The 26,590-nt window shown below is 39.3% G+C and overlaps 1 protein-coding gene across 2 annotated transcripts; it reads left to right on the top strand.

Moving 5' to 3' along the window:
- Positions 1–234: 234 nt before the first annotated feature.
- Positions 235–23,133, top strand: KLF5 (KLF transcription factor 5). 2 transcript variants are annotated; one of them, XM_053898814.1, is made up of 4 exons: positions 235–361; positions 7,171–8,044; positions 9,051–9,110; positions 21,342–23,133. In XM_053898814.1, exons 2-4 carry the CDS (start codon positions 7,183–7,185, stop codon positions 21,518–21,520), a joined length of 1,101 nt encoding a protein of 366 aa, XP_053754789.1. In that variant the 5' UTR covers positions 235–361; positions 7,171–7,182; the 3' UTR covers positions 21,521–23,133. The 2 variants fall into 2 exon arrangements, with proteins under 2 accessions (XP_053754789.1, XP_019299747.1); XM_019444202.2 differs by lacking the exon at positions 235–361 and adding an exon at positions 4,453–4,821.
- Positions 23,134–26,590: the final 3,457 nt, after the last annotated feature.

Genomic DNA, 26,590 nt, shown 5'->3' with positions numbered 1-26,590 from the left:
AAATTAACCTCCAAAAGGGTACTGTGCAGTTCATTTGAGCATTCACTGTGCACGGCCCCACGGTAGGGCCATGACTGCTTTTGTCAGCACATGTGTAGCAATTGGCTCAAAACATCACTCATTGTGATGCTGGCGATGTGGCCTCCTTAGTGTTCCAAAAGATTGTTTGGTATGACGGCCTCAGTTCAGGGTTTTTCTCTAACCTTTCCTATCATGTTTGAAGTCAGAATTCAAACACTGTACAGTTTGAGCTACAGTATGCCTGGCCTATAACTTGGTTCAAGGCATTTATATTTATGTCATTTTTGTCTGCTTATTATACTAACAAGGTGGAAAAAGCTATCCCAGTCCCTCCCACAAGGTAAAATTCTGGTTTGTTTTTGTGTGTGTGTGTGTGTGTGTGTGTGTGTGTGTGTCTATTACTAGAGTTTTAAAAATAGGTTAGATAAATAACAGTACATTTAGGATTAAGTACACACAGAGTTTTATGAGATAGTTCATAAAGAATATATTTAAATCCAAACTTAATATAAACTTTTATTTCTTGAGAAGTGTGGTGGGAGATAGTGCAAAAGTAGACTATTAACTTTTTTCTTAAGATAACCTGTTAATTTAGACACAAAAAAGGTATATTAATCCTATTTAAATTACATATTTTTTCAACAAAAGGGATGAAAAGGCCATCTTTTCTTGTGTCTGTTAACCTTTGAGTCAAAATGGTTGGAATTCTGACTCCTCTCAGTTGAAGCTGCCATCTACCGTGTCCTTTTCTCAATGACTTTTTATTTAATTTGAAGGGCGGCTTAAAACAGTTCCATTAATGAAAACATTAAAAGATTAAAAACGTGAAATGTTTCAGAGGACAATAATTTTGTTTTTTTATGTGTCTATTGATACAAATTCGAACACTTGGTAGGCTATCAATATCAAGAAAGTCATTTTAAATCGAATGATCTTACCCCAGAGAAGATTATACTCCCTTAGAAAAAAGGATTTTTTACTCATTCTCGTGCTTTTCCTGTAGTTCAATATCACTTGGTAATTTGATTCTGAATTTATGGAAATGGAATATTCCATGAATATTTTCCAAAGTGAATAAAATGTCTAAAATTGTCCTCATTTCAAGCTCTCCCTGACATTTTGGCTGAACAACTGAACACAGATACTTTTTTTGCCGTGTCTTCTTATGAACGTTGCCCGAGTGATAGCTTCATATTTCTCTCATCTCATCATTCAGAAGCTATTTATCCATGTTTTTCCACTGCCTCCTTTAAGTCTCCTCCCTGCCCCCCCATCACTGAATGCCTGTTCAGCCCCCACACATTCAGGCGTATTTATTCCCGTAAAGATAGTGACACTTATGGTTTATTCTAAGACTAAATCTGTGTTGCCCAGTGACTAAGGACTTAAGCATGCACACTGCTTCTACGCTTACCCTCCTACCTAACTTGACGACTCAACTTTATTTTTTTCCCTCAGAATTTTCTGTTTTGGCACAGTTCAGTTAACATACCACTGCCAGGCCACTAATTGATTTCTGAAACCTGACATTTGTTTTTTGTTTTCTCCTATCTTCCCTAATGGTACAGCACTACTAAGCAGGAAGGAATGCAAAGAACTAGAAAGTTCAAAGTAATTGAGGATCTGTCCATTCACCCTGTCTGGCGTCATGCCAATGTAGAACCTGGAACATTTGAAAAATATTTATCAAGTTTTAACCCTTTTTACTAAGGTTGATGAACCAGGTTTTCAGCGGTAGCATTTGTGTTAACAGCAAGGCAGCTTGGTTGAACATATTCCTTATAGGTTCAGAATCGCATGGCAAATGTCTCAGAAAAGGATTACTTTCTGATTTCTGTGCTATTGTACAGGGCTAAGCTAGTCATTTTCTGTGAGACTGCCGAGCCAGGCATTTGAGAGAAACCATTACTTAAAAGTGGCAGCCCTATGTTATGAATCCTTATGTCAGAAATGAAATTTAAATAAATGCTACTAGAGTTGAACAAAAAAAGATTGTATTCCACTTTTCTACCAAAAGTTGTGAACACAACAGTAGCTATCTGTATCTGTATTCATTACGAAAAGTGGAAATGTGAAAAAAATTAACAGGACTTCACAAATATTTTATTAAAAGCTTACCAAATGGCTGGGTTTTGTTTTGTTTTGCTATTGAGAAAGCATTTGCAAATGAAAGCATGTTAAAAAATGGTGTGAGATATACCAATATTTCCAGTAAAGTAACTGGATTTTATGGCAGTGAAAACGTAGGTTGAGATAACAGGCCACTGATGCTCTGATAAAAAAGACAAAAGAAAATGTTTAGAGAGGCTTAGAGGCAAATTAAAATATAAACAGGTACCAAATTGTATTGAACCTAAGTTAAAAAGAGTATGAAAGTTCTCTTAAGGCTTTATCACACTCAGTTTTGATCATGTTATCAGCATTATAACTAAACACCTTTCAATTTTCAATTTTTTAAAAAAAGTAATATTAAATCCCGTACCAATTCTGTAATGTTTCTAAGTTATTTAATTACATATCTGGGCTCAATATTAGAGAAAATCAGGACAGCTTTGAAAAGGTGAAGGTGTATACTATGGGACTGTTTGCTTAGAAAAAACTTGCAAAAACACTTAGTAAATACTACTTTGGTGACACGAAAGTAGTCATCAACCATTCTCTGGAAGAAGTGATCACAGCCATAAAAATGAATCATTTATTAGCAAGAAGGAAATGAAAAGGAGAAAAAATATTTTACAGCGTGATTTTGCTTTCTAATAATAAATTCCTCTAATATTTCATGTGTATATTATGTTTTTAATCTACACATTGAAATGAGATCCACACTTTTAGTAGGTACACTCTTTGAACATTTTTCTAAAAACTCATTTTTGTTTGTTTGTTTGTTTGTTTTAAACTGTTATCCCGTGAAGTGTGAGTAGGCTATTGTATATGTAAAATTATCTCATGGCATAGTGTGCTGTCAACATATATACATATGTAGTGAAATACCAGGCATTTTTATTGCAGTTTATTGTTCCGGCTTCTCAATAAGTCAGATAAAATCACATACAAGACATTAAGGATTAGGAAAGTGTTTTCCTTAGGTGATTGTTGGCAAAACTTCACCTTCCCATTAGAATATAGTTAATGGATGGTAATATATTTGACTATTACTTTCCTACAAAATTGGATTCCCAGTTTTCAGAGCTGCTGCGTGTCTAATGTTTGTGGCTTCTTTGGTTATCTCTTCGTAGGAAAAGGTGCCACAGTGCTAGGTAAATGTGCTACGTTTTTGTTTGGTAAATATTAAACTGCATTTTTTTGAACATAAAGTGCTAGCAACAACAAGTCAAAGATGTAATCACTATTTAAATACATTTGATCTAGTCAGTCGTTAGTGCTTAAATTAGATTCCATGCTTCTGCTGGAATATTTACAAAAGCGTAAATATTAAAAACTTCAAAATCCCTATGGCCCATCCCCCTCCTCTCCATACACAGATACGAGGTAAAATGTGTATAAACTTCTAACCGTTTAAATACTATAGGGAAAAACAAGCTTTTATGCAAAGGCTTAAAAAAAAAACACTTGCCATTACACCTTTTATTTAGGACATTCCGGATTTACTTTGCTAAATGGACATATTCACTACTAAAGATACACAGAGACAAGGGTTGTTTTTAAATTTATCACACCGCCCCTAGTTTTCCGCTAAAGAAAAGTACATTTTGTATATTTAAAAATACACACTCATGAAATAAGTCTCTAAAACCCTTGGCACCCCCACCTATCTGCCTTCTGGGTTTCAGCCTTTGAGTTTCAGGTCCTTGCACAACACCTAAGACGTGCAAAACTCTTTTTCTCCCTAATCCTGGCAGAGAACAGTCCGAGGAGATCTCCCTCCACGTCTCCACCCTAATTCCCTCTCTTCCTAGATTCCACTCGCTTCTCTCCTTTCCTCCGCCCCCGGCTCAGTCAGCCCAATCTGTCAGAGAAGTTGTGTACAAACTGCGCGGCCGCCCTGCGCGCGAAAGCTCGTGGCCCGAGGGGGCGGGTCAACCCGGCAAAGGCGGGGCCCTGGGCGAGCTTCCCTTTTCTCATAGGCTAGCCGCTCCGGCCCGGCCGGCCTCGAGGCTTCGGGATTCGCCGCAACGCTGCCAATCAGGCTGGCTGGACCCGCCCCCCCGGAGTTGGGTAAAATAGAGGCGGGCGTCAAGTGTCAGTAGTCGCGGGGCAGGTACGCGCGCTCGCAGCTCGCTCGCGGAGACCGGCGGTGGCGGGAGTGGGCTCCGGCGAGTGAGAAAGCGCGGCGGGGCGGGGCGGGAGAAAGTGGCCGCCTGGAGGACGTTGGCGTTTACGCGTGGCGGAGCGGAAGAGTTTTGCTTTTCGTGCGCGCCTTCGAAAACCGCGCCTGCTGTTGGCTGAGGGGGTCCGCCCGGAGCCTCCCCTTCTCCGCCCGCGGCCCCGCGCCGAGCTCGCCGGCCCGAGTCAGCGTGGGCGAGGTGGGAAGCGCGCCCGACCCGCGTCCCGAGCCCGGAGTCGCCCCCTTGAGTGCCAATGGCCACGCGGGTGCTGACCATGAGCGCCCGCCTGGGACCCGTACCCCAGCCGCCGGCCCCGCAGGACGAGCCTGTGTTCGCGCAGCTCAAGCCCGTGCTGGGCGCCGCGAACCCGGCCCGCGACGCGGCGCTCTTCCCCGGCGAGGAGCTGAAGCACCCGCACCACCACCCGCAGGCGCAGTCCGCGCCCCCGCAGCCGCCGCAGCCGGCGCCGCCGCCCGCCGCGGGCCCGCGGCTGCCCCCCGAGGAGCTGGTCCAGGTAGGGAGAGCCGCTCCCCTCCCTCCGCCCCCCTCCCGGAGCTCGGGCGTGTCCCGCCGCTGCGACGCGCGGGCGACAGGGGCCGCTCCAGGCTGGGGCGTGCGTCGGGGCGCTCCGGGAGCCGGAGCTGGGTGGGCAGCCCCTCCCCGCCCTGCCGTCCTGGCCTGGGCACTCACAATCCGCAGGGACAAAGTGGGGGGACCGGAAGAGGGAGGGGTGTCCCAGATGAGTCTCCCCGGGCGGGTCGGTGCGAGGAAAGGGTAGAGGGGGACGGGTGCTCACATGCACCTTAGTGTTTCTTAGTTTGGGGGATGAGACCTCGCACCTCACGTCCAACCTTATTTAATTCCCGCCTTTCACCTTAAAGCCCCCCTCCCCCCCGCTCAGTGCCCTGCCCTCGGAGGTCCCCCCCACCGTCGTCTCGGGTTAGGTGTAAACGCAAATCGGGGTGCCGGAGAGAGGCGCCTCGGGGTGCTAGTTTCATGTCTCTTGGCTCAGCCTGCTTTAGACGCGATCTCGGGGCTGCCTTTGGGAACCGAGAGTTAGAAAAGCTAAGGTCGTATTGGAGCGCTTATTTTTCCTTAAAAAGAAAGACCAAAAAAGACCGGGGGTGTTGTTTTCTTCATGTGCGCGTAAATTTCCTCCCGGAGCCGCGTTGAAAGCTGGCAGTTGGCTTTTACACTTGCCCGGCAGCCGAATTAGAGCAACCGCCTGTTTCTTTCGCCCACGCAGGGAGTCATATAGCCCAGAAAAAACTTCCCGGGACTTTTAGCCTGTCCCAAGGAAAAAAAAAAAAAAAAAATTGGAAACATACCCACATGCAAACAGCTGGAAGAGCTAAAATCAGAAACCACTAACCACCACGGGAGCGAAGTGCACGAAAGGGTTTAGTTCGGTTTATTTCGAGACGCTTCATTTAATAGCCCCTTGGTATATTGCGTATTTGCTGCCCAGCTCCTGCTCCGGGTGGGCTGCGAGCGTCGTCGTGCTGTGAACGGGCAGTGGCATTTGTCAGAGATGTGACTCACATGACTAGAGCGTTAATTTTTATTTTTAAATCGCGTGTATCTGGGAAACCCAGTCTGCATCCGCACCGAATGATACCAAGCCCGATATGAAACGCTTTTGAAATTAAGTAGTAGCATATATATATATGTGTATGTGTATATATATATATATGTATATAATGCCATGGTTAATAGTTCAGTTGGATGAGCCATTTAATTGGTGGATTTTTTTTTTCTCTTAAAATTTACCTTTCAATGTTGAAAGATTAAAATAAAAATGAACTTTGTTATACTAGAATAGACGATAGCTGTAAAAAGACTGGGTGAGACAAGCTGGATTGTGTCCTTAAAAAATCACCACTTGGAACCGGTTTGGTTATTTCAGGTTTGTCACTTTTCTGCTTAAGAGACACCAAGAGGATGAGGGATGATTGAGCTTTTTACAGAGTAGGGGGGAATGTAACATTGGCCCACTGAGGAGGACGTGATAAATGTTTTGCTGATGACTGTGCTAGTGATACAGCAGCCTCTCCCCACCCACGGGCGCCTTAGCACCACTCTACCAAGGGAGTGATTTTCCCCTAGGTAATTAAAGATCTGTTTTAGATAGGGATATGAATAGGAACATTTCATTATCATATTAACCAATTACAGAATCTGCTGATTAAAATCAACATTTAGATCAAATGTTGAAAGTGAAGTTTTGTTCTTTCAGTGGATACTGTGTTTTGCTCAAGACTTCGTATTTAAGTTTCCAGTGACCTATAAATGAGAAAAGGCCCTGAAATAGCCAAGGAGTATGTTTTATATTAGCTATTTTAACAATATCTATCCAAACAAAACAGAACTTTGCAATATTATTTTTAAGGTTGGTTTGCTTAGGTTTTGTTTAAACATACCTATATTAATATAAATATGGCATGAACAGAGTTGAGGTGGTTTGGCAATATTACAATACTGTACTTAAGTTGCAAACTCAATTGTAATGGGGCAGGGAACCCTGCTCGTATGTGAGTTATAAAAAAAGTACACTTTAATATTCATTAGAAAGGAACATGTTTTCTGTTTGCCTTTTTTTTTTCCTTGATTTGCCTCTTTCACTTATTGTCCGGGGCTGATTGTGGGAGCGATTTTACCAAATACATGTTGTAGAGGATTTCATGAGGCTTTCCGTAAGCCAGTTCTTACACAACTGACAAATGAACCTGATATGTTTGTAAGCAACACCAAGGAGTGTGCCCTAGTACTTCTCACAGGTATTGTTGGGATTTTTGGTTAAGTTTGTCCTCACTCGGATGATGAATTAGGTGGGTTATGCATGTTTGTATCTCTTCTTTTCTAGACACGATGTGAGATGGAGAAGTATCTGACACCTCAGCTTCCTCCAGTTTCTATAATTCCAGAGCATAAAAAGTATAGACGAGACAGTGCCTCAGTCGTAGACCAGTTCTTCACTGACAGTGAAGGGTTACCTTACAGTATCAACATGAACGTCTTCCTCCCTGACATCACTCACCTGAGAACTGGCCTCTACAAATCCCAGAGACCGTGCGTAACACACATCAAGACAGAACCTGTTACCATTTTCAGCCACCAGAGTGAAACGACCGCCCCTCCTCCGGCCCCGACCCAGGCCCTCCCTGAGTTCACCAGTATATTCAGCTCCCACCAGACCGCAGCTCCAGAGGTGAACAATATTTTCATCAAACAAGAACTTCCTACACCAGATCTTCATCTTTCTGTCCCTCCCCAGCAGGGCCACTTGTACCAGCTACTGAACACCCCGGATCTAGATATGCCCAGTTCTACAAACCAGACAGCAGTAATGGACACTCTTAATGTTTCTATGTCAGCCGCCATGGCAGGCCTTAACACACACACCTCTGCTGTTCCGCAGACTGCGATGAAACAATTCCAGGGCATGCCCCCTTGCACATACACAATGCCAAGTCAGTTTCTTCCACAGCAGGCCACTTACTTTCCCCCGTCACCACCAAGCTCAGAACCTGGAAGTCCAGATAGACAAGCAGAGATGCTCCAGAATTTGACCCCACCTCCATCCTATGCTGCTACAATTGCTTCTAAACTGGCAATTCACAATCCAAATTTACCGGCCACCCTGCCAGTTAACTCGCAAAGCATCCAGCCTGTCAGATACAATAGAAGGAGTAACCCTGATTTGGAGAAACGACGCATCCACTACTGCGATTACCCTGGTATGTGACTTTTTTACCTGGTTGAAGCATCAATACGTGTGCCTTGTGTGCACCTGTAACCTCAGGTTTTAAATTTACATAAAGTAGTGGTTGACACTGAAAAAAATCATCTACTTTGTCCTTTTCATGTCTCAGTCTCTGTACTGTACCCTGGGATGTAACTGTTTGTCTGTTGCTTGTTTTTACGTATTAAGAAGTGGCTAGGATATTCTGGAAAAAAGTTACTTTGGACTTCTTTATTTTTAATATTAAACAAAATTTTGCATTTTGAGTTAGGCCAGAGTTCCTTTGTTTAAACACCTGAATTGGAATTTCAATTCTAAATTAAGTTCCCTGAAAAGAGATTAAGTTGAGAAAATAAAGCATGGTAATGAAGTGGGGAATGAATAGGCTGCTCTCATGATGGCAGATTACAGGACTCTCTACAGAACTGATTTAAGGATGGTTCTGTCAGCATATGAGCGTACGCTTGTTCTTGAATGAGATGTGGCCCAAAACGTAAATTGATGATGGTAATGACTTTATCTACAAGTTGCTGGCATAAGCTAGTTTATGGTTAATACAGGGTATAATTTATTGACCATGGTACATAATACAGCATGATATACTAAATGAAAAAACAAGAAATGTAGTAGTACAGAAAACTGCAGTCATCTTGGATAATGGTTTAACATTGTCTGCTCTAGAGCCATTAAAAGTTTTTAAATCGCTGAAGTATATGTTACTAGTATAAAGCACCTACTGTAATATAAACAAAAATTTCCCATGTGTAGCTCACTTGATTATCTGCTCTTCCTGTTAAAGTGGTACATAAAGTAAATCACTTTATACCTTTAATAAGGTAACAGGGGAGCACTCTTGCTTCTTTTAAAACTGACGCTTCAAGTATCTTCTAGCATGAGAGATTTCTTCTTTAAAGCCAGATTTTAAACACTGAATCATCAAATGTAAAGATTTCAAAAGGATCTCCGAAATGACAAGCTGTTCTTTCTCTCCTTTATTTCAGGCTGCACAAAAGTTTATACAAAGTCTTCTCATTTAAAAGCTCACCTGAGGACTCATACTGGTATGTAATTTTCTTGTTAATTCTGTGAGTTGTGTAAATAGTGTAAGTGGTATTCATCCTTTTAAAAGCCAACACGTGTTTGATCTCTTCTTTCTTCTGTCAACTTTTATTTTTTAATGGCCTACCTTTTCAGCACTGGCTTGGCTCAGAATTCAGTTCCACGAAGAAAAGTCTGGTTCCAGGAAGGCTGATGTTCCCTTACCAAGGCCTTGCCCTGTCACCTCATGTAGAATTAATTACCTGAAAACGTAAACAATGATGTTTACTAATGGATTTTAAAACTTTAATGGCACTGCTATTCCCGTCTTGAAGGAAAAAAATGTAACTCATTTTCTTTCCTCCATAACAAAGCAGTCCATAAGCTATATAGTTCCGTATAGTTCCCTAAGCTATATTCAATGCTAAAAACTTTTCCATTTAGCACGTGAAGCATAACTGCTTAATACAGTGTCTTTAATTTCACCTTTAACCTGAAGTTTTTGTTTAGCTTGTTTTCTGTGGTTGATGAATGAAAGGTAGGGCAGAAACTGCAGAGTATTAAAGCCAGGCAAAGATAGGGTCATGGTTTAAAAGTTCTTCTGCACCCTGTGCCAGCCCATATTTGAGGTATTTGGGACTGTCTTTATTCTGGCTTATATTTCATCCTTGTTTAGAATGTGCTCTTAAGCTTAGTCACTTTAATTTTATAAATGTTTGTTTTGTCGGGCCTATATAATCACTTTTAAGTGCTTTTTAATTTTAAAACTGTATTTTAGAACCCATTTTAGGACAAAACTACATGGCATGCTTAAAAAGCTTCCAAATACCCAAAATGTTTTCAAATATATAGGTGATTAACTATTTGTGGTTTTCTGAAAAGGCCAGCCCTGAAGGAAAGAACTTATACAAAATGATTGTTATTTTGTTCTCTCAGTAAATTCAGCCTTACCTAAAGTTCAAAGAATAAGTTTGCTAATAAAAGCAATGACCTAGCAAAATGTTTTATTCCATCATTGCTATGGAAACCAAAGTATTCAACAGTTCCTTTGAATGGGTCGTTGGATTAGTGTGAGAGGACTTGAATCTCCCCAGGCTAGATGTTACTATGGAAATTGAGTTTTGATAAATGAAGTAGTTATCTCTAACTGCTGCATTAAAAAGTAAAAGCCTTTGAACAAAGGTCAGTGCTGAGATACAGGACTGGGAGGAATATGGCTGCAGACATTTTGTATGCATGTAAGGAAGTATTACTTGATATCTCAGTGATAAACAGTACTTATTAAAATCTAAATAGTGTTGGCAACAACTGTAGATTCCAGGACTTTCTGAGAAATTGCTTTTAAAGAAAAGACATCTCATGGTGTTTATCAATGAAATGAATGGGTTGTTTTGGCCTGAAGTTTTTAGATATAGACAAGGTGGTTATATAAAAGGAAAGACCCTACATAAGCAGCTCAGAGTAGAAATTATATTTATAGTTCAACAAATAGCCATCAAGCTTATAGTAAACTCAGTCTGAAGTTTTCAAATGCAAATGATGGCCAAGAAAATATTCCATATAGAAATATTAAAATAGCCACTTATAGAATAAATATTATATTAGAGAAGGAAACATTGAAAATGGATTTTTATCTGGATTTTGATTCATGGGAAATGGAAATAAATTTGAGACATTTGAACTACTGTTTTTTTCTTCTTTGAAAGTCCTTGAAATGGGAGATAGGAAGGAGGGAATGTGTTTTTCATGAGGTTAAAGTCTCCTAATAAAAGGAGTGCAATTGCATATCATGCTGTAATCAACTGCTTATTGCAGGGATGTAGTCCGAGCGTATCTGAATGGCCTTACAACCCTTGTCAGGGTTTAGTGCTCGGAATGCTTATAGCTGGGATTCTGGAACTTGACCTGCTGGCAAAGAAATTTAATAGTGAGCTGTCTTAACAATGCCCTTACTAATAAAATCAAACTAAAAAAGAGGACCCAGGCCTAGTTAGGGTCCCATGCTCACCTGATCATAAATGCGTGGCCATCGACATCTAATGAATGAGACCATGTAATCCAGTTTAATAAAGTTTTGTTTGATAGTTTCTCAAATGCCTTGGGGAGGGTTTGTAGTAGACTTGTTCATCTGGCTAAACCCGTTCTTGGGTAATCATAGAGCATTGAGGTTGTTTTCTCCTCATTTCTAGTTTCTAGACAATGTCTTTTAAAATTACCTGTGCTCTCTCATTGCATCCTCCCCGCCTTGCCTGTTTTTTAATGAATGTATCTGAAGCCAGAAAATTCTTGTTTTGTTTTTTTCTTCTTCCTTTTAAGGCCCTCGTCTTTTTTTCTTTCCTTCTTTCTTTCCTAATTCCTTCCTTCCTTCCTTCCTTCCTTCCTTCCTTCCTTCCTTCCTTTTCTCTTTTCTTTTTAGTGTTTATTTATTTTTGAGAGAGAGACAGAGTGCAAGCTGGGGAGGGGCAGAGGGAGAGGGAGACACAGAAGCCAAAACAGGCTCCTTGCTCTGAGCTGACAGCACAGAGCCCGACATGGGGCTCGAACTCACAAAATGTGAGATCGTGACCTGAGCCAAAGTCATACAGTCATACGCTCAACCAACTGAGCCACCCAGGCGCCCCAAGGCCCGGGTATTTCTAAATAACTTATTTTATGTAATACCTTTTGTGGGTTTTTTTGTTACACGCCCCCTGCTGCACCCCCCTCCCGACCCTGCCCTGGACAATTTCTTAGGAGATTTTTAAAATAGTCTATATGGGATAGATTTGGTATTTGATATAAAAATTACTTTTTAAATGATTGCCATTTTGCAGGCAGAATGTGAAAAGCACCATAGCATTTCTTTGGAATATAATTGTAATTGCTTTAAAATGTCAAGTTACCTTATGTTGTAAAAATGATTTAAGCAATTAAAACAAACTACATCTGAGTTCTATTTAATTACTTATTCTGGATTTTTAGACAGTAAATGCTTCTTAACTTGCAAATTGAACATAAGGAAATGGTCTTTGCAAATCAAGACCTTTTTTATTTTTTCATTTTTTTTAATGTTTAGTTTTGAGCGAGAGAGAGAGAGACAGACAGAGAACCAGAAGGGAAAAGGTAGAGACAGATGCAGAATCCGAAGTGGGCTCCAGGCCCCGAGCTGACAGCAGAGAGCCTGACGTGGGGCTCGAACTCACAAACTGCAAGATCATGACCCGAGCCAAAGTCAGACGCTATACTTACTGAGCCACCCAGGTGCCCCAAAACAAGACCTTTTTTAAAAAATTCAGGATGAAAGTAGAAGTTAACCAGCAAAGACCCATAGCATTCAAGTTTTTCTGAGTTCACATACTTTGATTTCTGTATTCATAAAGAATATGTGAGTAATACAGAGGTCCATCTTTGCATGGTTACACAATACCTGAAATGTACTTGCCTGTATTCTAGGGACTAGTTCTGTTTCACTTAAAAACATGTTATATGTACATATAACATACTTCCAGGTCTATAGAGGTGCCCCTTATGGGGTTTGTGTTACTTGTAATGCATGTGTATTATATGGTGCCTCTGGCTGCTTCTAGGCAAGTGTCAAGTGGTATATTGTACTTTTTAAAAGCATTTAAATGTGGGCGTTCTACTGAAATTTGTGTATGCCTTTTGATGTATACATACATCAAGGGGCTATACCCATTGCCATCATTTAAAAGTTGCTCCTGACCACCTGTTAAAGAAAAGATTCACATATCACTTTGCCCTTACAAATCAGCATGATTGTTTAACTGACTCTTGAATCAAATAGAATAATCTCTAACCAGCAGGATAGTTGTTTCTGCTCATATACTTTGCTATCTTTAATTTCATAATGAAGATTTAAAGTAATTCTGAGCACAGGCTTGGGGCCAGAAAAGGCAAAATGTGTAGGAAAAAAAAATTAAGGCTGTAGGTACAGAGAAAAATTTGCAAGAAATTGAAAAATTTTCTGTGACTGCTACTGGTTTCTTGGTATGCCTATGAATATTGCTTTTACATCGAGTTTGGGAATTTCTTTGAAAATGGTGTTTATGGTTTAGTAAAAAGTGCTATTCTCCAAAGAAAAAAGTTCTGAAAAATTGTGAACTCAATACAGATGTTTGAAATCCTAGTGGCTTTTAGTCACATGTGTGGATATGTTCTGAACCCTAACGAATATGCTGCAGTGGTTGGGAAATTAGGGTATGGTAACATTTTTTAGATCATTTATCAGTCTCAGCTATCTGAAACAGGACAGAAAATGAGCAGTTGTACAGAGAAAGTCTTTGAGCAGCACACAGGCTTGGCTCAGGTATCCTTTAGACCGAGACTGTATACATAGGCCTTTTCGTGGGCACCAAATCTCAGAACGGCTTGCCAAGAGTCGACAAGAAAAGGACAATTGGAAGCACCCCCACAAAAGAAAATGGAAACCTGCAATAACACAGGAACACAAACGGGGCTCAGTGAAGCACGGTACTGTCCGTGCTGCATTTTACAGTGGGCTGTGTTTGGGGTGCTTTGTTTAATTAAGAAAGAATTCCACAGTAAGTTTTGGAAAGATTTTTAGCCCAAGCCTCATTTTAAGGGGGTAATCCCCATGTTGTGCCTTACCTGCTTGTGTGGAACACTTTATTTCCTAATGACATTTATGTTAAGGTGTTACTGTGTATATTTTAAAGCTATAATCTCTGCCCGAGATGATTTTAGTTTCAGTTTAGGTACTAAAAAGCCCTGATGTAAAATTTTAATTTTCTATCTAGGTCTTTATTCTACACTTATTATCTATTTAATGTATTAGGTATAGATTTGCATCTAAAAATATCGACAAGGTTGACAATAATTTTCATTTGTGGTATTTTGCGACTAAAAGAAACATTCAAAATGTTCCAAACACGAGTTACTCCCTTTTTGTGGAATTGTGGAAGGGAGTGAAAGGCTTTAAAAAACACATATAGGAACAATTTCACTTCCTTAGAAAATTATTTAGAGCTAAAATCAGCACTAAGTCTCTCTCCCTCTTCCTGTAGGTAGCTAGTTAGATCCGATAGATGGCCTTAATTGACATCATACAGTTTGGATCTAGAGATCAGTACGTTGGTGTGTAACCTGGTAACCTGTGTTGTTAGAGGTGGAAAAGTTGTGCAGGATGAAATTATTTAGTATCCAATGGATTTTTTGAGTCTGTATTTGAAAAATATGCAGGAAAAAGTGTCACATTTAGCTTGTGTCAGATGTTACTAGTTAAAATTCTTAAATTATTTTTATTTGCAGCTTTGAGATTTATTTTCTATATTGATGATTTCAAGCTTATATAAGAAAAGTAGTGGCTTAAGAGGCTTGCTAGTTTAGACCCCTGGAAAGGTATTTATGAGTGTGAAAGCTTAGAAACAATTTCTTTTTAATGACTCACTGGGAAGATTAAACTTTGCTTCTAGGACTTGTTCTTTCATCTGAAAAACATTTACATAGGAAATTGATTAAGCATTGTTTTGAGATGATAAAGCTTATCGAAGGTTAAGAAGTAAAATTTGATTAAGCAAACATTTTGACTGATCCTGTGGAGAATCCAAAGAGAATCTTTTCTTCCCTTTTGTTCTTATAAACTAGTGGGAGGAGATAGTTCATAAGCAGGTTAAATGGAATTGCCGAAGCTGAGATAGAAATAATCAGCTGTGAAGGTAGAATGTAATTTTTTTTAAAGTAATAATTTAATCATCCAAGGTTTTTACACCAGTAGATATTTTTAGTTCTATAGAATGTAGTAGCTGTTTACTTGATGACCTACATTTTTTTCTGGTGGAAGATTAGAAACAAAGTATTGTCCTACTTTAGTAAAAGTATCACTGTAGCAGCATTCCTATTCTGTCAGCTTGTATTATTTATATTCAAGGATCTTTAACTCTGATTAGGGGGAGTTAAACTCTTTTAGAAGAAGTATATCTCAGGTAACTTTCATTAAAAAATATCTAGGCAGCAGAATGTTTCTTCTTGACTGCTTTATAAATAAAAACCTTTAAGAGCTGGGAGAATTCTTAAGGTAACCATAGTGCCAACTAGAGAAAAGAATATCTAGTACTCCTTCAGTGCTAGAAAAATGAAAATACAGAAGTTTTCTATTTTGGTTGAAAAAGAAAAGGTTTCACAGGTTTTTAAAAAATTCAGTTTGGGTTCTTATTACAAGAAGGTGAATCTGAGTGTTGTCTTTTTATCAAACTCAAGAACTGGTATTTCATTAACACTATTAATGAGGAAGGATTTTTCCATTGTTTTTGTCAGGAACCCTTAGGAGAAGTGGCAGAAACTTAGGAGCCTAGAGATTCACTCAGTAAGGAGATAGACTGCAAATGTATCCCCATCCTGTCCCCCTTTGGGTTTGGCAGGTCACTGTTCTTTGGCCCCAGTAGTCCCTTTGCTGTTTGACCAGCAGTAGGAGCTTCACAACTGCTTAGTTTTTCATCAAATCTAGTCCAATTCTGTCAAAGAAAACTTGTTTATGTAGAGTTTGTTTATTCTTCTACACTTTATGTGATGGATAATAAATGGACCCTGTGCTTAGTGGATTCTGAACATGTCCTGCCTAAAAGCATGGTTCTCACCTAGGCATACATTTAGTGAGATTGTCCTCAGCGGTTCTAGGCAGAACAGAACCAGCAAAAGCCCTGCTCAAAGTAGAGGGGAAAGAGAGAATCTGGTAGACTCACACCAGATCCTCTCCTGTCTCTTATGCCTTCCCTCCTTTTTGTTAATGGAAATATCCGAGTTGGTCAGACTTGGGCCGGACGTGATTGTTCCAAAGATGCCTATGAGAAGTGTGGCATTGCAGCTGGAATAGAAGATCCTCTCTGCCCTAGAGGAACTTCCAAAGCTAGTTTAGGAGGCAAAACACAGCTGTTTGAACCCTCTTACACAGATATATGTATAAGTGCAAATGAGGCATTCAAAACAAATGTAAGTGGTGATGGGGATAGACAGAAGTGGAATGATCTCTCCTGGACTGTTCAGAGGTTTTCTGGAAGGGTTAAGATGAATCAGATTATAAGGAAAGGGATAAATGTGTGAACTGACCACAAATTGACTGGCAGGGAGAAGGGAATTTCTTAATTTTAATATCCTTTAATCAGTTTCCTAAAAGTGGATAGATTATTGACAGGGATACTATATCTAGTAAATACTAGATGCATTTTGCAAACACAAATAATACTAATTTCTGAAGTGAACTGTTTACCCTTCTGTTCCAAGTGTAGGAGATGTGCTACAGTGAGCTTTAATAAAAAGATTTTTTAAATGGAAAATTACTGGCAAAGATATATGAAAACATGAATTAACGAGCCCAAATCATCCTACCTTATCTTTTTTAGATATTGAATATTTTCCCCCATGAATTTAATATTGTGATTATTTCCTCTTTTTTGAATAATTTTTTTAATGTTTGTTTATTTTTGAGAGAGAGAGACAGAGACAGAGAGACAGAGACAGAGTGTGAGCAAGGGAGGGGCAGAGAGAGAGGGGGTGACACAGAATCTGAAGCAGGCTCTGGGCTCCAAGCTGTCAGCACAGAGCCCAATGCGGGGCTCAAACTCACAAACCGTGAGATCGTGACCTGAGCTGAAGGCCGCTTAACCAACTGAGCCACCCAGGAGCCCGTTTCCTCTTTTTTAACTTGTATTAGAATATATATAGACTGTTTCAGACTAAATTCTTTAAGTGTCTAAAAATATTAAGTTGCATAAAAACATTTTCCTTCTGAAATAGGAGCTGATTTGAACTTTTAAGAACTACATTCTAAGAATTAAGATTAAGAAAAAAGATTAAATACAGACTATTGAAATAATTTATTCCACTTTGCATTGTTTTGTTTCTCAGAATGGGAAATGGATTTTAAGTTCTTTGAGTTCAGAGACTGTTTTTGTTTTTGTTTTTGTTTTTAACAGGAGAAAATCAAAAGATTAAGTCCTATTTGTTTTTTTCAAGTCATTTAGTACAAGCTACACTCTCATTTACTAAGCATTGATTTTAATCCTGATGGGTTTTAGTCTCTATCAGATATAGTTGATAGATAGAATTATTTTTAGTTACCAGGAAGGAGACCAGATGTGCAAATTTGCTGTAACAAACTTTTTTTGTTTGTTTGTTTAACATTTTATTTATTTTTGAGACAGGGAGAGACAGAGCATGAACAGGGGAGGGTCAGAGAGAGGGAGACACAGAATCCGAAACAGGCTCCAGGCTCTGAGCTGGCAGCACAGAGCCCGACGCGGGGCTCAAACTCAAGGACCGTGAGATCATGACCTGAGCCGAAGTCGGCCGCTTAACCGACTGAGCCACCCAGGCGCCCCGCTGTAACAAACTTTTTAAAAAGTTACCTAAAGTAGCCATTCTGAGAAATATTTCCATTTGTGATATATTTCTTTTGTTAGAGTCTGTGTGGAACATTCTAGGGAAAGGCCTTGGTATGAATCTATTGAATATGTTCAGCAGAGCAGAGAAACCTCCCATTCTGTTGTGGCAGGTTCCAAAGTCCTATTTTATCTGTTTATCAGAGGAAAAAAAATAAGATTTTTTTTTTTAGTCCATCGCTGAAGATTTCAAATACGCTGTAAACATGTTCTGCGAACCCCTTGAAATTTGTTTAGCCTGGGGTAAAGGGAAACCATCATTAGGTGATATTTGGGCATTGTCAGAACAGTTTGTGAGACCCCCACTGATCCTGAAAGGTGGGCCTCCACTGAGGGCTGGCTCAGCCAGAGTATGCCTTGTGCTCACCTTCTGCAGCTGAAGGCCTGCTCTGAGTCCATTAAGCCATTCCTTGACTGACCTTCTCAAGTGGCTCTAGAATCTTTAAATAAATTTGAACAATATGTATTCCTTAAATTGTTCATGTAGAGTGTATTGGTGTTTGCTCCTGGAGGATTTAAGTAGGACAGTAAGGAAAAGAGGTAGGCCCAGGTTCCTAATCTGGAGCGCATTGTGTCACTTCTTACCTCATGGAGTTATTGTGACCATTGAGTGACATAATGAGAAATACCCGACCCTGGAGTTTGCACTCAAGCGGTGTTTGTGCCTGTTCCCTACTTTTACTGGTCATGGTTTTGCTTAACATTTTTATGAAATATATTAATTGGCTTCATCAGTCCAGATGATAGAGTATGCATGTTTAACTTGAACAATTTTTAAGAAGTTTAGGGATTCCTAGCAAAACACTCCTAGGTAATTTTAAAATAGCATGAGAAGATACTGTTTTTGAGATAAAGTTGAAGCTTGTTTTCCATGCTGTTCAAACTTGTCACTTTTTTCTTTTTGCCTTTGGAAAGTTTCACATTAGCAGCATGACAACTTAAAAATACAGTTGATGTTGAAAGAGCTTAACTAAATATTTTAAATTGGTGGTATTGGAAAGAGATTCTGTAAAAATCCAATTAAACCTTTGAAAGCTCTATCCTGTTGAAATAACTTAAAGGAAGTCAGTTTGGTTTCCCAGAAGTACTGTGCATAGTGTTTCTGGCTGAGGAAGAAAGGCCTGCATCTACTATTTGGCCAGAAATTGGGTACCAGCTTCCTCTATGATGTTTGACTTGAGCAGTGTTGACATTTGAACAAATCCCATAGAAACTGCCCCAAGTGGGGAATAGTTGTTCTTGCTTTTAGAGTAAAGACTTGGCCCCATAACTAATGTCCCAGACACTGGTAGTATTCTTGGCTGAATAATCTATAGATGTGCATACATTGAGAGCAAAACCCCAAATGTTTTAGGAACTTTAATGGCTACCGTTTTTCAACCAATCAGTAAAGTAAACTTTAAAAAATATTGGTGCAGTTTATTGCTTCATAGCCAATAAAAATAGTGAACAAAAAGAGTCTAGTGTCCCTTGTTTCTTAAATAAACTCTGAAAATTCAGTTCTCTTGCGATTTAATTATTAAATGCAAAAGACTAGAATGATTTCTTTTAAAATTAGGGCACTTTAGGAATTTTTTTCCTTGCCTCAGACATCAGAAATAGCTTTCTCTTTCCATTAAGTGACAGTGAAGTATTTCACCAACATGTTTGTTTTTGTGATTTATTTTTCAAGAGGAACAAAAATAAACGCTTGTGCAAAAAGTAATTTTTTACTGTTTGATTTACATCTACAAGAGTGATAGCTAGATTGACTCCTAGTATTAAGACATTTGTGTTTCATACAGGATACATGTGAATATAAGTTGAGAGGAAAGTGGTTTATTATGTTACTTAAAAGGTTGGAGTGTATCAGATTAAGTTCTTAGAATTTATAATGAGAAAAAACTGTAGGAGTTGAGACTTGTATTTTTTAAATGGATGTAAACAAAACAGGGAGTTCAACTAAGTATTTGTGTCCTGGTTCAGAGGAGAGGGGAGAGGAAAGGAGGGTTGGGGATGTCTGCCATAGGAGTTGAAAGAAAAATCTCCTGTGAAATAATAGGTACGAATTTCAAAGGACTATTCTGGCCCTTCCTTTCTTCTTTGTCCTTAGGATTTTGTTTGAGTCAGAGTAGTTATGACAGCAAAAATATATTAACCACAAGCTGTGGAAATCTCGGTTGATGTGGACAATGTCTTTTAAAATTTGGACTCAGTTGAGTAATCTTACAGCTTCCTGAATGCGATACTGCTAAATCAAGACAGAAAGGTTGATGGGCTTCATTGTGGTACTAAGAGTGTTCAAAGTGACTCTGAGGTTCTTCCCTTTCACAAGAAAAACATGTTTTAAGGAATTGAGGAGTTTGACCATTCAGTTTTAGAAGGTATCCATATAAAACTGAGCAGTAAGGGGCGCCTGGGTGGCTCAATCAGTGAAGTGTCCGGCTTCGGCTCAGGTCATGATCTCACGGTCATGCTGACAGCTGACAGCTCAGAGCCTGGAGCCTGCTTCAGATTCTGTATTTCCCTCTCTCTCTCTGCCCCTCCCCTGCTCTCTCTCTCTCTCTCTCTCTCTCTCTCAAAAATTAATAAACATTAAAAAAAAAAAAAACTGAGCAGTAAGCCAACAGTAGTACTTTAATAAGCAAACGTATCTCACAAACTCTCATCTTAAACGAGCAAATTCCTAGAAAATTCTAACAAAATGAAATATAAATAAAGGAACTTACTAGTTAATGCTCAGTGAAACATTTTTAGGTTTTGGGGATTTATTTAGGGAAATACACGATCTTAGTTAAATAAGGTTAATTGATTCTTACACTGGGAGTTGAGACTACATTATCAATGTTAAGTGGATTTGAAAGATTAACAACAAGCACACTTCAGACAACTTTAAGAATATTACAGTGGGATTGTGGCTTATGTATCAGTTTACTAAAATAAAGAGTGCTGTGAAAGAATAGGTAGATTGAATGATTAGAGACTTTTCAAATACTATCATGCATGTAAGCTCCGTGAGGCCAGGCATTTTTGTTTTGTTGACCATTGTAACCCAAACACATATAACAGACACTGGGCAGATACGTGCATTTTTCAGCGAATGTCAGAATTACTACAGTTTCATGATTCTTCACCAAAGGGAAGTTATCAGTATCAGGCTTTCTGATCTGGTTGAAGAATTTATTAAATATCAAATGCATAAAGCTTCAACACCATTCAACTTCAGTGTTATTTTACTAGCTTTGTTTTGCTTTCATCTGACAAAAACAGGAAGACTGTGAATGTGTGTGTGCTAGAGTGAGTTTCCAAGAGTGAGTGCCCATTAGCAGCCCATTTTGGAAGCCCCGTGTTCAAAGGAGCTGACTAGTTTATGTGAAGTTCATTCGGGGCTCATTTAGAAACATTTAGGTTCACAGTTGTAGTACATTTAGTTCCTCGTATGGGTGATTTGAGGAGCTTTGAAATTTATTCCTCCCTCGGCCCATCTTACAGCTATTAGTCCTGTACAAATTTGAGTTTGTTGGTGTAGAAACTGTAATCGCACAGCAAAGATACAGCCACCCCCCCCCCCCCCCCCCAAGCTCATCTTGTCATCTCGTGGCTTTGCCTGTGCGGGCACAGTACATACCGATGAGCACCCACTCATCTTGCACGTGTAGAGTCGCCATTTTGCCATTCCGCAGAGGTCCTGCAGACACTTGCTTCCTAGCAAACAGGGACTCGCCTCACTCGAGGCCTTGAGGAAGTTTAGGTCGTGATGGAACTCATGAACCTCCCTACTGGACCACGATTCTTAAAAGCAGTTCCTTCTCTACGATTCCTTGTCTACGATGTTTGTCTTGCAAGCAGGCCGCCTCACCTCCTCTTGGTCCCCTGTCACAGGTGAAAAGCCGTACAAGTGCACCTGGGAGGGCTGTGACTGGAGGTTCGCGCGCTCGGACGAGCTGACCCGCCACTACCGGAAGCACACCGGGGCCAAGCCGTTCCAGTGCGGGGTGTGCAACCGCAGCTTCTCGCGCTCCGACCACCTGGCCCTGCACATGAAGAGGCACCAGAACTGAGCCCCGCCGCGGCCCGCCGTGCCTATGCAATTCACACTGACGCTGTGCAGTTCATTTGGCAAAGTTTTAAACGGCAAACTTAACTACGTATATAAAAAGAAAAAAACAAAAAACTGGAAATGTATATTTTGTATATTTGACGAAACAGGGAATACATTGTATGAATACCAAAGTGTTTGGTCCTTTTAAGAATCTGGAATGCTTGCTGTAATGTATATGGCTTTACTCAAGCAGATCTCATCTCATGACAGGCAGCCACATCTCAGCGTGGGCAGGGGGGTGGGGGTTGCAGGGTGTGTTTGCAGTGTTTTTACCTAAGCACCATCATTTAATGTGACAGTGTTTAGTAAACAAGTCGGTTGGCAGGCACAGGAAGAAGGCTGGGTTGTATGTCAAGATTTTACTTGACATCGAGTAGGGTTTTTTTTCAATATTAGGTAATTCCTTAGAGGTGCGCACCCCAGCGTACCTGGCGATTCACAAATAGCCATTGAACAAATGTGGGTTTTTTGTTTTTATATGAGTTGCCTCTATTTGCTATTCGAAATTTTGTAAATATGCAAATCAGCTTTGTAGGTTTATTACAAGTTTTCTAAGATTCTTTTGGGGGAAAATCATAAATAATTCTGTTTGAAAATAAACCGTGAATACATTTACAGTTAGAATTTGTGGTAAGTTACCTCTTGAAACCTTACCAAATTCATTTCTTTCGGAGGAAGACATAATCATTCAAATGAACTTAAAGCAGATTCCATGCACTGATTAAAATAGGGTGTTTATTTTAAATATGAAAGACATTTTATATGAATTGTGAACTCAAGAGTGCAAAGATACGATACACAAAAGTCAAACCTCTTACAATAAGCTAAACACAGTATCTTTTTAGAAAAAGAAAGACTTATGTAGCTCTCACATGGCGTTGTTGGATTTACGATACAGTTTTCATATCCTGAGATGTTTGCTCGTGCAGTACTGTGGTTAAATGCCAATTTATGTGGATTTTGCATGTAATATACAGTGAGACACAGTAATTTTACCTAAATTACAGTGCAGTTTAGTTATTAATCATTGTTAATACTGACTCAGTGTCTGCCTTTAATTATAAGTGACATGTAGAAAACTTAAGGAAACAAGTGCTACATATATGCAATGTAATAGAAATGTGATGCTGATGCTGTTAACCAAAGGGCAGAATAAATAAGCAAAATGCCAAAAGGGGTCTTAATTGAAATGAGAATTTAATTTTGTTTTTAAAATATTGTTTATCTTTATTTATTTTGTGGTAATATAGTAAGTTTTTTTAGAAAATTTTCATAACTTGATAAATTATAGTTTTGTTTGTTAGAAGAGTTGCTCTTAACGTGTAAATAGATGACAAACGGTGTAAATATTTTGTAAGGCTTCAAAATGTTTATACGTGGAAACATGCCTACATAAAAAGCATAAATTGGTTGCTGTTTTGCTTCTTTTCCCCTCTTATTTTTGTATTGTGGTCATTTCCTATGCAAATAATGGAGCAAACAGCTGTATAGTTGTAGAATTTTTTGAGAGAATGAGATGTTTATATATTAACGACAATTTTTTTTTGGAAAATAAAAAGTGCCTAAAAGATTCATGTCGTGCCTTCCTTCTTCACCCATAATAGCAAAAAAAGCAAATTCCATTCCCAAAACTATTGAAAAGGCTCTGTCTTATCAGGGCAATAAAATACCAATAAAAACCCGATTCCCACATTGAGCCAAAGCTACCTTTGTTTAAGACAAAAGAAATGGATTTGTTTTAAAAGTATGATTACAAGTGTGAAGGGAGATAAGGTTCGTGAATGCTGATTTTTTTTGGTCACTACACAGACACATACTGCATTAATCTTCTCAAGATCAGTAGCTGAAAACCGTAGAGGTAACTTGCATATGCTGGTTTTATTGTCGGGAAAATAAAACAAGAATGGGACTTTTAACCTTTTTTTTTCCTTTTTAGAAGAGAAAATGATCACTGGAAGTTTATTTAATCCAGTAGCAACAAGCACACCAAGGGCTTGGTTTTTAATACCATCCTTGAATAAAAAGAAATGGGGCTTCTTAGAAATGGCTGGTTCTAGGACTAGGTTAGGAAATGGACCAAATGTGCCTGGAGCATCTTCCAGCACCAGAAAGTAAGGAAGTCATTGAAATCTCACAATATAAAGAAGGAATGAGTTGTAACCCAAAGGATAAAATAGCCACCAGCTCATACTGAAGTAAATGATTGATTAAATAGGAAAAAAGAAATCTGCAGAATCCCAATCAATTTTTATAGGTACTTTACCCTCAGAGGTAGAGCATAACTCCCCACTCCTTAAGTGTGTGTTGCACAGTAGGCAATGTGGCCTAGAGGGGAGACGGAATAACTGCAGCGGCAGAAACCCGCCCAACCCCCTCAGGCTGGTGGTCAAGGTCCACCTCGACAGTGATGAATCATGTTGATAGTACATACCCTTGATTTGATGTGATGAGAAAGGAACTTTGTCTCTGCTGTCTTCCTCCTAAAAACATGGTAACCTCGGTCCAATCGACAAAGCCCAACTTTGCATTCTACTTAAACACGTTCTACTTAAAATACCAATACTCGGTACTGTCAGGGTCTTGAAAAACAAAATATGAGAAATTATCACAGCCAAAAGAAGCCTGAGGAGACATGACTTAACTGTAATGTAAACTAACTGGGATTCTGGAACAGAAAAAAGACATTAGGGAAAAACTGAGGAAGTCTGAATGAAGTATAGAATGTAATGTATCAGCAATATTGGTTCATTATGATAAATGTATCCTACTAATGGAAGCTGTTAACAGGAGAACCTGGTGGTGGGGTATACGGGAATTCTGTATTATCTTTGCAGTAATTCTATCAAACTTCTTGAATAAAAAGTTTATTTTTAGAAAAGTGAAGGAATGAATGCATGTGACTATTACGTATGTTCAGTAAATGGGAAAATCCCTGATGTTGTCGGAGCTAAAGTGAAAATTGCAGTTATATAACTTGGCATCGTAAGTTTATTCAGCCTCTCATCACTTGACTTCTCATTCTTCCCTGTCATTCAAGTATTATCTAGCTGAAGAACACTGCACAATTCATTCTCTAGCCAGAACTTTTCATTCTTACTTGAAGGGGAAAACATAATTTGTTTGGTTTAAAGTTTATTTCTAGAAATTGAGATAGAAAGTGAGGCTGCGGGCGTCTTGAAGCAGAGACAACTCCATATGTCCAGAAACAAATCGGAGATGTCTCCGTATTCAGTTGTAATTGAGAATTGTATGAATGCAGAAGTTTTCTTGTAAGGAGAAACCAGTCTTGCTTTGGTTCCCAGCACTTCATTGTATTTAACTTCCTAACACAGAGCACGGCTGTTTGCAGTTCGCTTTCCCTCTCTGAACCTTTTCTCCCTTTCGTAGGCTGCCCTTTCTCAGGCCAGCTACCTGTTCCAAGTCCTTGTCTGCCAAAGCTGAGCTCGGACCCTTCAGTCTTTATTAGCCACACTCCCTGGAACTTTATTAGTTGGAAACATTGCAATGTTTTAGCATTTGAATTTTTTTCCAACCTCTGTCGTATGTTTTTTCTTCCTCAGATTGTCAAATCCTTGGAAGAAACACCACTTCCTAGATTGTCTTACTGCTTTTATTGATTGATAAATCGGACATCCAAAAATAACTTTATGGTGCTGTGTGAATTGTCTTAAGCCCTGAGCATTTGAATCAGTCTAGTGTTGGCCAAATTTCCTCTTCGTGTTGCACTGTTGGTATAGCATTGGTGCTGGATTTTTGATCAGGAGTGGGGCTGTGAAATTGTGATTATAGCATGAGCAAACAGGCAATGCCCTGTGAATTTTTTAATATTATGAGTGAATTTTCAGGGGAGAATTATTTTAGATAACGATGCTTAACACACTTTTCAAAGCTGCAAATAATTTAATTGCTGATCATTAACACGTCCATTACGTGAATGTCTGGTTTCAGACACATTCTGGCCAGTCTCTTGATAAACAAGCTACCCCAACTAGACCAAGATTGAGTAATGCACCCAGTTCCAATTGGCCAGAATGCAATTATGTAATTTGATTTCAAGTCAGTAATGCTCTGAGTTTTAACTGCAGTTAGTTTTTATTCTCTCCACCCCTAACCCCAAGTTATCTTGTTTGGTTTTGCTTCCTTCTGTCTTCATTCCTATGTTGCGGCTTGTGTAAAGTGCATCTCTTCGTGGCATCCAATTAGAGAATCCTTAGATAAGCATGACCTGGCCTGCCTACATAAAAATGTTCTTCAAAATCTAGCTAGATTCCTTTTCCTATCTTCAACTAAGCCCACCAGAGCTCTTTGGATTAACTCATGGGACATAACATAACAAAGAAAGGCTTTATTCTCCATTACTAAATCTGGTCTCTACTTTGAAGTTGACCAAATTCCTTCTTTGGTTATATTCTTCACTGTAGTGTTAAACTAATCAATAGGAGACTTTTAAATTTTATGTATTTCTTTACTCATACCAGAGTTACAGGTGACAAAACCTGGCAATTGTGTAATACTCATTTTAACAGTGACTATTAAGGGGGAGAAAACATAATAAATCACACGAGAGCTCTGTGTGATCAGAAGGGTTTGTTCTATGAAAACTTAGAATTTTCCTTTTTCTAATACACCAGTAATCTTTATTTTGTCTATTCCTCTCAGTTCATATCACCTCATAAAAGCATTTGGGGGTCATGGAAATGGTAATATTCTTGAATCAAAAGTAAAAGCTTAATGCCATTTGGCCACTGAGGATATTTGAATGATGATCTATCTATCTACCTATCTATCTATCTATAATTTAATAGGAAACCAAGATGCACATATGGGCTTCTAGGTAAAAATGGTGGATTATACATGCATCTCATTTTGTAGCCGCCTAAAACCCACTAAAACGAAGGCCTTTTTCCTCCAAGGAGAAACCTATGAGAAAAAAACAAACAAACAGGGAAATAAAGACACTAGCAATCCTATGGGAGCTGGAAAGAGCCAGGTAGAAGAGGCAACAAGCTGAGCCGAACTGAAAGAGCTA

This window comes from Panthera pardus, unplaced genomic scaffold, assembly GCF_024362965.1.
Source record: "Panthera pardus isolate Hobbes unplaced genomic scaffold, ASM2436296v1 HiC_scaffold_1, whole genome shotgun sequence".
Classification (NCBI taxonomy): domain Eukaryota; kingdom Metazoa; phylum Chordata; class Mammalia; order Carnivora; family Felidae; genus Panthera; species Panthera pardus.
This window is presented reverse-complemented; position numbering and strand designations above follow the sequence as displayed.